The following is a 14,701-nucleotide window of genomic DNA, read 5'->3' as shown; positions in this document are numbered from 1 at the left end:
ATATTTTCACTGATGATGCAAAAGCATTTTTGGGTAGAACTCCCTACACAAATCAAAGCAACGGCACCAAATTATACTCGTAGTCATTGTACTCTTGACTACCACACTTGCAGTAAAAAAAAAAAAAAAAAAAAAATTGTAAGTTTCACTTAAGAATGTCTTTGGAACAATAGAAATTATTAGTTGTACTAGCTCTTGACCTTTGAGTATATGCATGTCTTTATAAGATTTTATGTGATGAAATGGGAAATATGGAGAAAGCCCTTTTGCTGCATATTGAAATCTGACGGTTGTCTTGCGGAAAGTGCATGTGATTGTTGATTGTAAGCCACTTTTTTCCTCCATCATCATTTTTATGTGAATGAATGACAGACAGGTAATATGTGGTTATTCAGACTTGGGTGTTTGGCAGATATTTCCTCCAAAGTAAATAAAGTGAGCCTGTCACTTTATTTATTTAATCCTACCTGAGAATACATTTTTCTATTAGAGAAGAAGAGAGAGAGGGAAGGGGGAGGGGAGAGGGAGAGGGATTGGTTGCCTTCCATGCATGCCCCAACTAGGGATTGAACCCACAACCTGGGTATGTGTCCTAACCCAGAATTGAACTCACGACCCTTTGGTGCACTGGATGACACTCCAACCAACTGAGCCACACTGGCCAGGGCGAGATTGTCACTTTAAAGCAAAACACATTGTGGCCAATGATAAAATTCAAGCTTTCAAGTGAAAACTAGAAACTTGTGCCCTGGCTGGTTTGGCTCAGCGATTAGAACATCGGCCCACAGACCAGAGTCCCAGGTTCAGTTTCCGCTAAAGGCACATACCTCAGTTGCAGTTTGTCCCTGGCCCTGGTTGGGTGGCGACCATTCGATGTGTCTCTCTCACATCGATATTTCTCTCTCTCTCTCTTCCTCCCTCTCTCCCTCCCACTCTATCTGAAGATACATGCAAAAATGTCCTTGAGCCATGGCCGGTTTTGCTCAGCGGTTAGAGTGTCCGCCTGTGGTCCAGAGAGACCTGGGTTTGGTTCCCGTTAAGGGCACATACCTCGGTTGCAGTTTGTCCCTAGCCCTGGTTTGGTCGTGCGGGTGGCAACCACTTGATGTGTCCTTTTCATGTCGATGTTTCTCTCTCTCTCCCTCCCTCCCACTCTATCTGAACAAAAAATGTAAAAATGTTCTCAGGTGAGGATTAAAAAAAAAAAATGTCCTAGAAATTAAGGTATAATGTGGATTATGTGACTTTTATGGTATCCTTTAGCATGCTGTCAACAAACTTGCTCTCAAGAACTAGATAGTTTAGATTTTGGGGGCCATACAGTTTCTGTTGCAGCTACTCAGCTCTGCTGTTGTAGCACAAAAGCAGTAAGTGAACAAGTGTGGCTATGTTCCTTTAAAACTGTGTATACACATAGTTTGCCAACCTCTGGTCTAGGACATTAATTAGTATTATGACTTTATTATCATACGGAGATCCATGTTTCAAGCTCCAAACAAATAACATGCAAATTAATTACTTTTTTAAGTGAACTTTAAAAATGCCTCGTGCTTGTTAGTTTGGGAACTGTTCATGTGTGAACCTTAATTTTCCACTGACATAAAATTGGAGATTATTTTTACTAACCTTCTGAATATAATTGATTTATAGAACAGTAGATTTTTGACATTGGAGAATTTGACATTTGACTGACTTGGAACGTCTTTCACATGTAATTCATAATTTTGTTCATACATAAACATTTATCAAATTGAACATCAAAATAGGTGCTGTCTCAATATTGTAGCCATTAATGTGTAGACTACATGTTGCAATGTTAATATTTTAGATGTATTGGGTCAAATAAAATATTAAAATTAATATCAATTGTTTTTGCTTTTTTAAATGTCACTTCTAGAAATTTAAAAATTCATATGTGGCCTGTACATATATTTTCCTATTTCTGCAGTGCTAATGTAGATTGCTCCTTTGGCTTAAACTTGGTCTCACATTTTATTCACATTCTGCTCTGTCCTAAAAAATGCTTTGATGCCCTACTCTGAATTGGTTTGAATGACTTTGCAATGCATTATTTTAAGTTCTTAAATTTCACTATGTGTGTACAAAGGGAAGTAGAGTTGTATTGGAATGGTAGAATAATGGTTACCTTTTATACTATATGTCTTTAAATTATTTTTACAATTTAAAAGTTGTGGAGAGAGGGGTTTTAAATGTAAATATATGTTAACCTGATTTTATATTCATTTTATTTTTGGAATGTAGCTTGTAGACCCTGGAGTTAAAGCATGGACACCCACTAAAGGAAAACAGAATGTGATTATGTTTGTTGGATTGCAAGGGAGTGGTAAAACTACCACATGCTCAAAGGTAAATTATACTTAATATTAAAATCATGGAGAAGATATGTTTGTATAAATCTAATTTTATGTTAAATTAGGCTTTATAGTATTTTGCTTTACAGTTTTGTTATTTGATGTACCTATTATGTATTTTTAACAGCTTTTTGTAGGATAAGAAAAAGTAATCCCATAGTCTCTCTTGTGATTGCTTTTTGTAAGAATGATAGACTTCTGTATAACTATGCTATTTCTTTTACAAAATGATTTCCTGTCCTTTAAGGAGGTGAGCATATGATTCTTTAGAGTGGGGGAAAAAAGGAAAGTTTACCTTATCTCCTATGGCTCAAGACTCCCTTTTCACAGTGTCACACCCAGCATAATATAGAGCTTTATTTTGCATATACTTATGCTAATTTTTAATTCATTATACTACCCTTTCCTCCAGAATTGAGTGCCTCAACTTTGTTATCACCTTTTGTTTCACAGGCCTCAACTATGTGATTTATAGTTTAGAAAAACAAAAGATCACAAGCCTCAACTGTTATAGTTTAGAAAAAAACAAAGGATTATTTCTTAGAGAATTATGTTATTATTTTTACTTAACACTAATAATAGTTAACATTTTTTTTACTACAGTCATTTGTTGCTTGATCATCTTAAATCCTTTGAATGTGACTATATGGTGGTTAGGATTTAAACTCTTTAGGAGAGTTGCTATATTAAAAAAATTTAATATCACTTAGGAGAGTATGGGTAGTTTTATTTAATTCCTTAAGTAAATAACAAGGATAAACAGAAAAAATTATATATATAATAATTTGTATTTATTGATATATACTTTTTAATCTTTCTTTCCCAGTTAGCTTATTATTACCAGAGGAAAGGTTGGAAGACCTGTTTGATATGTGCAGACACATTCAGAGCAGGTAATGTGTTGAAATTTGAAAATTTGTTTTCTGTAATTTTTATTTTTAAGTTTGAGAACTCATTAACTCTTTATCTCATAGGGGCTTTTGACCAACTAAAACAGAATGCTACTAAAGCAAGAATTCCATTCTATGGAAGGTGGGTTTTTGTTTTTTGTTTTTATACTCAAGTGCCTCATTTTGTCTGTCTTTTTTTATTTTATGCTATCTGCTCACATTTTAACATACACTTATATAAGCTTAAATCCTTTCTGGGACAAAATGGGGGTACAATTAATAAATTGTTAGTTTTTATTATTATTATAACATGACCCTTCTGATTTAGCCTGGTAGATTAGACATTGTTTAGTTTTTAATTCTGCCTTCCATGCTTATCATCCTGCCTTTGCATACTTTCTGACCTCCTTCTGCTTTTCTCTATTCCTGTTGTTTTGTTTTGTTTTTTATCCTTACCCGAGGACATTTTTCCACTTTTTGTTCAGATAGAGTGGGAGGGGGAGAGAGAGAGAGAGCCCTGGCCAGTTTGGCTCAGCGGTTAAAGCGTCGGCCTGCGGTCCGGAGAGACCCGGGTTCGGTTCCCGCTAAGGGCACGTACTTCGGTTGCAGTTTGTCCCCGGCCCTGGTTGGTCGTGCGGGTGGCAGCCATTCGATGTGTCCCTTCACGTCGATGTTTCTGTCTCTCTCTCTCTTCCTCTCTCTCCCTCCCACTCTATCTGTACAAAAAATGGAAAAATATCCTCGGGTGAGGATAAAAAAAAAAAAAAGAAAAGAGAGAGAGAGAGAAACATCGATGTGAAAGGGACACATCGAGTGGTCGCCACCCACACGACCCAACCAGGGCCGGGGACAAACTGCAACCGAGGTACGCGCCCTTAGCGGGAACCGAACCCGGGTCTCTCCGGACCGCAGGCCGATGCTCTAACCGCTGAGCCAAACTGGCCAGGGCTATTCCTGTTTTTGTGGTTTTTTTTAAGATCTATCTGAAGCACTCCTCAATTAAACACAGTGGTGAATTCTATACTGTCTGTTTTTTTAGTACATCATTTTAAAAAGTTTGATCATCTTAAAATGGCTTATAACCTATAGATGTATCAGAGATTTTGATCATTGCTATCCTTCATTTGATACATTGCCATTCAGTTAGGTAGTTTGTATATGTTAGCATGATTAATTAAAAGAAAGGAGTCTAGATTGAATTTAAAAAGACTTGTTGGAGGAAATATCATTTTTCTTAACATTATTAATGTAAATGGTTTATTATATCCTCAGGAAGACAGTTTAAAGGAGCTAAAATTCGAGGTAATTAAATAGATGATATACTTTTCTTAGTCGTTACCTTCTACTTTTTGGCTGGCCAAAAAAGCTAGTAAACTTTGGCTATGATATGGTCTTTACTTAAATTTTTTTTCTTTTAGTTATTTTTTTATGATAATTTCTAGCAGGTAGATTGAAGAATAATATTAGGAATTTTATTTTTAGGATAAGAACTGTTTCTAACATAGCTTTAAAAATCAAGGCATAATAAACAGTTGTGTCTATAGGGTTCAAAATTTACAAATGATATAATGTAGCTGATAAATACTTGAACTTTTTGGCCAAAGCCAGAGTATTAATTTTTAACCAGTAGTCTCAATACCATTTATTAAATAATATCTCCTTTATTCATGTTAACTTAAAAAATATACCACGTACTATGGACTAAAGTATTAGTGAGCTTTGTTTCTTCTTGAAGGGCTGAAGGGAATGGGACTGGGGAAGAACTTGAACTATATCTACAATGTTAAATTTATATATAGCATTTGGTGTGGGGGAGATGGTAGATACAGAACTGTTATGTTATTTGTTCTGTCTTTAAAAAAAATAACCCACTGTTTTAATTAAAAGTTTTAAATTAAGGAACTGAAGGCACTAACAGTTTCACTTCCCAGTTACCAGTTTTTAGCATGTCCATCTGTGCTTGTTTTCAATGGCTTTATAAATGAACACATAGATAGATAGATAGATAGATAGATAGATAGATAGATAGATAGATAGATAGATGATTTTAAATTGAAATGGGCTCTTTTGTAAAAAAATTTTTATTTATTAATTTGTTTTTGTTATAGATGTTTCTCATTTTTCCCCCATTGACACCCTCCTCCCCTACCCCCTCTGAAATGGGCTCTTATAGTGCTTTGTACTTCGATTGCTGTGATAGTTCTTACATGAATTATGTAAATTTGTCAAACTCACCAAAACAAACTTTGAAATAGTGCATTTTATTGTATGTGAATATACCACTATAGAGTTGATTAAAAATGGAACCTTAGCCCTGGCCAGTTTGGCTCAGCCATTGGAGCGTTGGCCTGAGGACCAGAGAGTCCCGGGTTCGGTTTCCACTAGGGGCACGTACCAAAAGAAAAAAAAAATGGGAGCTTATGACAAGATAGTGATTACTCTTCAGGATAGAATGAGGTACTGCTTATGTTGTTTCTTGAGCTGGGTGTGTTTTCTTTGTGAAAATCTGTTCAGTTGATCATTTGTGTTATACTCCATTAAAACAATTACTAAAAAAGTAGGATCTTAATTCTGTAACAGACACTGCACTATTTAAAGTAATTCTTTTTTATGACATCATTGTATTCCTTTGTATGCATGTTCTATAATTAATCAATTTCCTTATGAATATCTTTGATCACACATCTTTGCACATTTGTAATTTTTAATTGTATCATATTTAAAATATCTGGTAATCACTAATCTATATCTTCTTTTTCAACATTGTCTTGCAACCAGCTTATTTTCCTGGATAAATTTTAGAATTCTTTATTAAATTTCAAAGAGAAAAACCTCCCCAAGATTTTTATTGGCATCAGTTAATTTAGGGGAGAAGTGACATCTTGACTATACTTGTATAGCTCCATTTAGGAACCTGCTATGTCATTTTATTTTTAACTTTTTTTTAATCCTCACCCCAGGATATTTTTTCATTTATCTTCAGATAGAGTAGGAGGAAGGAAGAGAGAGAGAGAGAGAGAGAGAGAAACATCAACATGAGAGAGATACATGGATTGGTTGCCTCCTGCATGACCCCAACCGAGGTACGTGCCCTTGACTGGAATCAAAGCCACAACTCTTTGGTCCACGCGGGCCGACGCTCTAACTGCTGAGCCAAACTGGCCAGGGCTATGTCATTTTTGTTTAAAACAAAACAAACAAACAAAATTATGCCCTTAACTAATAATTTTCTTTATTTAAATCTCACACATATTCTTATTAAATGTATTTTCTACCTGATTTGTGTTGTTAATTTAGGGGAAAAAACATTTTTTTTTACATTATATATCTTTTTATTTGACAGTATTGATCTGTGTAAAAAGTTGCCACTAAAGAGAATACAAATTAAAATGTGATTTCATTTTTTGATTTTCAAATTGAAAAGATTTTTGAGGATTGTGGAAATGTAGTGCTATAGGAATGAAATTAAACTTTGTGGAGGACATTTTTTGTTTTAAAAACATGTCTAAATGATCAGACCAGTTTATCCAAGTTCAACCTGTAGGAGTGTGTCATAACAATTTCTCATATTGGCTATATTTTTAATACCAAGAAATTGGAAAAACCTTAAATGGCCAACAATACGGCATTTATTTAATAAATGATAGAATAGCCATCTGATGGAATGCTGTATAGCCTAAAAGTCATACTTTACAAGAACATTCCATGATTTTCGTAATGCTTACAAACGTGTCTTAAATGGAAAAGGATTTGTGAAACACTAGGTAACACAAATTCAGTTACTGTATTAAAGAAAATGTGTGTGCCCTGGCTGGTTTGGCTCAGCAGTTAGCGCATCAACCTGCAGACCAAAAAGTCTTGGGTTCGATTCCAGTCAAGGACATGTACCTCGGTTGCGGTTCAATCCCAGCCCTGTTTGGGGTTGTGCGGGAGGCAAGCCTTCGATGTGTCTCTCACATCAATGTTTCTCTCTTCCTCCCTCCCTCTCTATCTCTCTCTCTCTCTCTCCCTCCCTCCCTCCTACTCTATTTGAAAATAAATGGAAAAAATATATATCCTCAGGTGAGGATTTAAAAAATGTATATATAGAGAAAGAAAATGTGTGAAACACTAGGTAACATAAGGTCAATTACTGTATTTTTAAAGAAATTGAGGGAGCCCTGGCCAGTTTGGCTCAGCAGTTAGAGCATCAGCCTGCAGACCAAAGGGTCTCAGGTTTGATACCTGAGGGCACATGCCTGGGTTGCAGGTTTGATCCCTGGCCATGGCTGGGGTCATGCAGATGATGTGTCTCTCTCACATCAATGTTTCTTTCTCTTTTTTTCTCTCTCTTTCTTTTTATCAATCTCTCTCTCTTGCTCTTCTCTCTCCCTCCCCCTCTCTCTCCTTCTCTCCCTTCCTCTTTTCCACTTTCTCTGGAAAAAAATCAATAGAAAAATATCCTCAGGTGAGGATTAACCAAAGAAAAAAATTGAAGGAAAGAACTTATTCAGTAAAGACATGCAGCAAAATCACACAGGATTTTGTAATTGGAAAACTGTATACTGCTTCATGCTGATCTAGAAGTAAATTGCTGTATTACTACTTATTAGATTATATTCTTCTAAATTGAAATTGAGATCATTATGACTTTTCCAAAATAGATTAAAGGTATACTAACAATTCCCAAATTGTTAGTATTTGGAAGTTTTGCTGTTGTGGTTGTTAAATCATTTGTTTATGTTAAATAGCTATACAGAAATGGATCCTGTTATCATTGCCTCTGAAGGAGTGGAGAAATTCAAAAATGAAAATTTCGAAATTATTATTGTTGATACAAGTGGCCGTCATAAACAAGAAGACTCTTTGTTTGAAGAAATGCTTCAGGTTGCTAATGCTATAGTAAGTAGCTTCAATTTAACATTATAAAGACTTTAGTTAATTTTACTGTAAACCCTGATTGAGTTTATGATTCATATAAATTATTTTTTGCTATAAGACAGATTCCAGGTAATTCATTTTTGTTTTGGGTAACTCTATCTGTGTGATAAGGACTTAATCTTCTCTACATTAAGTATGAAATTTTCATGAGCAAGTATCAGAAAAATAATTTCCTATCTCATTCATCTTAGTATATATAAGAAAGCATAACAAACAAAAAATTTAAGAATTAACCTTTAATAACTGTTGCATTTCCTTTCTGTAAGTATTTAAATTAAATTAGAACATTTACTTTAGGTGAATTTTCAAAATGAAGCATTTAAAAAAATTAATCTTCACTTCGTGTCTCTTTAAAATTTTGATGGAAGCAATTTGGGGAGAAGAAGCAGTTTATACATTATCTGTAGCACACATTATAAACCCGTGTTTTGTTATTGGGGTGGAGGCAGTAATTCTTTGATTAATGGTTAATTCTAATAAGTTTCTTTTTAGCTATGCTATTATTTGACCTAGTTGAGCAGAGCTAAGAGAAATATCCTCACCTTTATTTGTTTTGGTTTCTGTGTACACTTTTCTACTTTTTATTTTTCTCTCATTTACTTTTGCTCTTCTCTTTGCCTATAATATGATTCTTCCAGATCTTTGTATAACTTTTTTCTGTTTATTCAGGCCTTGGCTCAAATGTTACTCCAGAGAGGCCTTCCCTGACTACCCTATCTAAAGAAGTCTCTCTTGCCTCAAAACTGATATTCTCTAACCTATTTTTAATTGTTGTACACCTATTTATTATTAGTCTCCTCTGACAAGACTATAAGTCCGATGAGGACAAGGATTTGTTATTCATCTCTTTGTCTTAGGACCTAAATGCTGCTTAATTTATTTTACACCCTCAATAAGTATTTATTTATTGAATAAATAATTATTTATCATAAATGGTTTATCTAGCTTCTTATGATGAAATTGCTGAAGATCAGGAAAAATATGTATTTTTTCTATTTAAATTTTCTAGCAACCTGATAACATTGTTTATGTGATGGATGCCTCCATTGGGCAGGCTTGTGAAGCCCAGGCTAAGGCTTTTAAAGACAAAGTAGATGTAGCCTCAGTAATAGTGACAAAACTTGATGGCCATGCAAAAGGAGGTGGTGCACTCAGTGCGTAAGTATCATTGATGTTCTTGTCCTGTGTCTTAGGCTTATATGGTGTGTGTGTGTGTGTGTGTGTGTGTGTGTGTGTGTGTGTGTGTATTTATGGCTTTCTTATTGATCATTTAAAATATATTCCAATAATGGATCTAACATGGTCTATAAAGAAGTTTAAATAGAAACAAAATGTTGGAGTCCCTCTGATATATAGTTCTCTTTTAACTAGTTAAAAGAAACTTGAGCTATGTATCTTTGTCTAATCAGCTTTGAAATATGCAAGAAATTTGTTTTCCTTTTATGTTTTCTTCTTGCAGAGTTGCTGCCACAAAAAGTCCGATTATTTTCATTGGTACAGGGGAACATATAGATGACTTTGAACCTTTCAAAACACAGCCTTTCATCAGCAAACTTCTTGGTATGTATGGTGGTGGGATACACAGAAATCTCCAAGAAATAGCATGGATCTTTAGGACAGATTAGGGTTTTAATCCTGTCCTCTCAATAACTAGTTCAGGAAAATCATTTTCTTCTATGATTTATCTTCCTCACCTGTAAAATAGGGATGATGGTTATCTGCTTCCTTTGGTTAGAATGGTAACATGAGCTATTAGATGGCAAGAGTTTTTGGAAAAGTTTTAGAGCACAATACAAAAATATGTGGTTATACTAACAGTAGTGCTAATGACAGTAAAACTTTTGTAATATCTCCAGGTGTTACAAAGAGAGTGGAATTTGAATTAAATCCTGGTTTGCAGTCCCTGCTTTGTGACTGAAACTCTCTAGCTTCAGTTTTCTCACCTGTAATGTGAAATAGAAATAACAGACCTGCCTATCTCACAGGGTTATTATTTATGTGCATGTATTTTGTGTAATGTAAAGTAAGGTATACTATTAGTTTTTAATTTTACTTTTTTGGGTATTACAGGTATGGGTGACATTGAAGGACTGATAGATAAAGTCAACGAGTTGAAGTTGGATGACAATGAAGCACTTATAGAGAAGTTGAAACATGGTATTTGAGTAGCCAAAAACATTTTATCTCAGATATCTTCCCTTTATTTTTAATAAAACTAGTATTAATTTGTTTGAAATGATAAATCTGTTACTAAAGTCAATTCCTGAAATGTTTGTTTTAGATTATTTATATGCAAATCATTTTAAATCTTAGACATCTGAGCAATTATAAAATTACATATTTTTTTTCTTGTAATCAAATTGCTTAAAGTTAAAATTGAGGTTTTCATTAGGTTCCTTGAAGTAAAACAGGTTAAAAGTTTAGAACACTCTCTTCTAATCTGTGTGTTTACTTATAAATTATATTTATATGATAAAATATATTAAACTTAGAATAAAATTAGACTTAGAATAAAATTAAATACACAAACATATTTTCTTCACTCCACATTGAAACATTATAAGAGTTTGAGTTCTTTAACATATAATTATTTTAAATTACTTAACCTCAATTTCCTTACCTGTGAAAAGTAGATAATACTAAGTATCTTCTTCATAGAGTTGCGAAGATTAAATTATCTGATGTATGTAAATGTCCAGCACATCAAAAACATTCAACATATATTATTATTGATCATTTTAATTTTTTTCAAAAAGGTATTGCTCTTCATTTTCATGGTCACATGCTATCTTGCTTTTTTGCTCCTTCTCATTCATCTTGTGTATCTAGGCATTTAACTCTCTCTTTAATGTTGGTGTTTTTCAGGGATCTTTCTAAACCATCTTCTTTCTCTGGAGCTTCATACTTACATCTGTATGTCTACTAGACCATTCTTGGATGTTTCATAAGTACTTCAAATTCCATTCATGATAAATATCCTTATCATCCCATCCTAACCTCTCACCCCACTGTTATCATCAATGAATGCTAACATTATTTCTTTTTTTGCCTGTCAGAAACTTGGATGTTGTCATTGACTCTTATCTTTTCCTCACTCTGCCAGTTTCTTTCCCCATCAATTAGTCCTAATGATTCTAATTGTCTTCATTCCATCCCCTTCTCTCTAGCTGCTATGCATCTATGCAGGTTTATCCCTTGCCTAGATTGTTTATTCTAAGTCTTTTAACATCTTCTGGCTTCTTGTACTCTTCTCTTTGGATCTAATTTTTATACTGCAGCCAAAACAGTGTTTCAAAATGCATGTCTGATCTCATTACTGCCTTTAAAAAATCTTTTCAGTGGCTTCCCATTGCCCTTAGAATGTTTTAAAATGACTGCCACATCTTTCATGTAATGCTTTCGTACTCTTATTCTTAGCATTCCATGTGCCAGTCATGCTGAATTTTTCTGTTTCTCAAAGGTGTATTGTTGTCTCAGCTCTGGGCCTTTGCCCTTGCTGCTTGCCTATTAGACAGGTATCCTCACTTCTTTCTACTTCTACCCTCCTCTCCTCAGCCAAACTGGCTAACTCATACTCATACTTTAGTCTCCCCTGAAATTTCCTTCAGTGACATTTTACCTGTTTCCTAGGCTAAGTAGAACACTTGGCTATTTGTTTCCATTGCACCCTGTAATTATTCATCACAATTATTTGATGTGTGTCTTCCCTGCTTGAAGATGAAGGGAGGTTTCTTTTATGTTTGTAGTACTTAGCTCAGTTTCTGGCCCTCAGTAGGTCTTTAGCAAATAGTTGTTGAATGAATGTATCTATCCTTTATTGCCTGATTCTTTCCCCTTGACTTCCACTATCTTAACTTGCCCTTACCACTGTTTCCCTTACCACACTAAACTAATATATTCCTAGTTGGTCTACTTTCTGTCTCCTGGGTCATTCCTTATGTGTCCCTGCATTTTCCTTCTATTCTTAACATTCTATTCATTTCTGAGGTCACAAAGAGCCTCCTAATTTCCAAATGTAGTGACCTTTCTTTTTCCTTGGTTCCCAATATTTAATGGTGTTATCTGCCTTTTCAATTTTCAGACTCTTCACTTGGGTCCATGACAGTGGATTTTCCTATATTATCATAGCTTCAATTGTCACTTCTATATAATGGCCAAATAGGTATTTCAGCCTTAACCTTGTCTACCACTGTTTAATTTTGCATTTTTAGCTGCCTGCTATAGCATTTCTTTTTAAGATATTGTACTTCCACCTCAAATTCAGAATGCCTAAAACCAAATACCTTTTCCATTTGTATCTTTAGGACATAAATAGAAAATACTTTTACTCCTTAGTATTGTTAATTGTGGGGTTTTTTATTGAAGTTAATTTGCATATAATGAAATGCTCTGATTGTAAGGATATTATTCCATCAATTTTGACAAATGCACAATAATTCACACTCTACCACAAAACAATATTTTCATTACTCTAGAAAGTATTTTTTTCCCCTTTCCAGTAAATCATATTATAGGAATCCTTGAGTGTGTCCTTTCCTTTCCCCATCTGGTTTCTTTGATTCAGCATAATATTTTTTTATAATCATCCATTTGTTCTACATGAAAGTTCTGCTTGCTCCACATCTTTTGTTGTTGTTGTTGTTGTTGTTGTTAGTTTATTTTGTTCATTAGATTTCACATATAAGTGTATAATGTCCAGGTCCACTCATGCTGTCACAAGAAGATTTCCTTTTTTACGGATGAGTAGTATCCCACTCTGTAAATGCACCACAGCTTTTGTTATCCACTCATCTACTGATGGGCATTTGGGCTGCTTCCAAATCTTGGCTATTGTAAATAGCACTGCAGTGAACATAGGGGTGCATATATTCTTTTGAATCAGTTTTCCAAGTGTCTTCAGAAGTGGAATTGCTGAGTCATAAGGCAGTTCCATTTTTAATATTTTGAGGTAACTCCATACTGCTTTCCACAGTGTCTACACCAATCTGCATTCTCCCCAACAGTGCACAAGGATTCCCTTTTCTCCACATCTTTGTTAACACTGTTTATTGATTTATTGATGACAGTCATTCTGACAGGTGTGAGCTGATATCTCATTGTGGTTTTAATTTGCCTTTCTCTGATGATTAGTGACATTGAGCATCTTTTCATATATCTATTGGCCATCTGCATGCCCTCTTTGGAGAAGTGTCTATTCAAGTCCTTTGCCTAATTTTTTTTTTTTTTTAAAGAATAGTTTGTTGATTTTTAGACAGAGGAAAAGAGAAGAGAGAAACATTGATGTTAAAGTGAAACATCGATCAACTGCCCCCTGCATGCCCCCTACTGGGGATTGAGCCCAAAACCTGGGCACATGTCCTGACCAGGAGTCAAACCAGCAACCTCTTGGTGCATGGGATAATGCCCAACCAACTGAGCCACACCAGCCAGGCCTGCCCATTTTTCAATTGGATTGTTTGGCTTTTGGTGTTGAGTTGTATTAAATTATTTATAAACTTTGGATATTAACTCCTTATCAGATGTATCATTGGTGAATATGTTCTCCCATTCAGTGGGTGTTGTTTTAATTTTGTTGATGGTTTCTTTTGCTGTGCAAAATCTTTTTAGTTTGATGTAGTCCTATTTTTTTTGCTTGTTTGTTTCCCTGCCCAACAAGCAATATCAGAAAAAGTATTGTTACAAGAAATGTCAGATTTTACTGCCTATGTTTTCTTCTAGGATTTTTATGGTTTTTGAGTCTACTATTTAACTGTTTAATCCATTTTTAGTTTACTCTTTTATATGGTATAAGAAGGTGTCTGGTTTAATTTTTTTTTTTTTTTTTTTTTTTTTTTGCACGTGTCTATCCAATTTTCCTAACATCATTTATTGAATAGACTCTTTACCCTATTGTATGTTCTAACCTCCTTTGTTAAATACTAATTGACCATAAAGGCATGGGTTTATTTCTGTCTTCTCTGTTCTGTTTTATTGATCTATATGTCTGTTTTTATGCGATTATCATACTATTTTTATTACTGTGGCCTTGTAGTATACTTTGATATCAGGTAGTATGATTTCTCCAGCTTTGTTCTTTTAGAGATTGCTGTGGTCTCCATGTCTTCTTTAACTTTTAGTGTTATCAGGCCTTTTAATTTTAGTCATACTAGTGGATATAGTTTGTGTGCCTTGTTTTCAAGTTTCTTGTGTATTTGTTTATTATATTTTTTATGATAGAATGTAAGCTTCTCTAGGATAGGCTCTGTATATCTGTATATTCTCTACTGCATTCATCCTATGATCTTGCACATAGTAACTGCTCAGTGAATATTCATTAATTGGATGTTTTGTAAGTGTGCTTCAAGATGAACCCATGATTAAAGAAAAGATTAGTTTTATTAAATGAAATGTACATTCTCTAATATATCTGACTCATTTATATTGTATTTCAGGTCAGTTTACATTGCGAGACATGTATGAACAATTTCAAAATATCATGAAAATGGGCCCCTTCAGTCAAATCTTGGTTAGTTATCCTAA

At 34.4% G+C, this 14,701-nt stretch overlaps 1 protein-coding gene across 1 annotated transcript in view; it reads left to right on the top strand.

Moving 5' to 3' along the window:
* The window catches only part of SRP54 (signal recognition particle 54), a 46,295-nt gene that overhangs the window by 21,971 nt on the left and 9,623 nt on the right, over window positions 1-14,701 (top strand). Inside the window, exons 5-12 of the mRNA XM_036252360.1 lie at window positions 2,263-2,367; window positions 3,199-3,265; window positions 3,347-3,404; window positions 7,993-8,143; window positions 9,192-9,340; window positions 9,642-9,742; window positions 10,253-10,339; window positions 14,614-14,687. Of these exons, the coding sequence (XP_036108253.1) occupies window positions 2,263-2,367; window positions 3,199-3,265; window positions 3,347-3,404; window positions 7,993-8,143; window positions 9,192-9,340; window positions 9,642-9,742; window positions 10,253-10,339; window positions 14,614-14,687 (792 nt within the window). The remainder of the gene's footprint in view (window positions 1-2,262; window positions 2,368-3,198; window positions 3,266-3,346; window positions 3,405-7,992; window positions 8,144-9,191; window positions 9,341-9,641; window positions 9,743-10,252; window positions 10,340-14,613; window positions 14,688-14,701) is intronic.

The sequence above is a fragment of the Molossus molossus genome, unplaced genomic scaffold (assembly GCF_014108415.1).
Source record: "Molossus molossus isolate mMolMol1 unplaced genomic scaffold, mMolMol1.p scaffold_m16_p_1, whole genome shotgun sequence".
Classification (NCBI taxonomy): Eukaryota; Metazoa; Chordata; class Mammalia; order Chiroptera; family Molossidae; genus Molossus; species Molossus molossus.
Note: the sequence above shows the minus strand (reverse complement) of the source record. Positions and strands in the feature narration are given on the sequence as shown.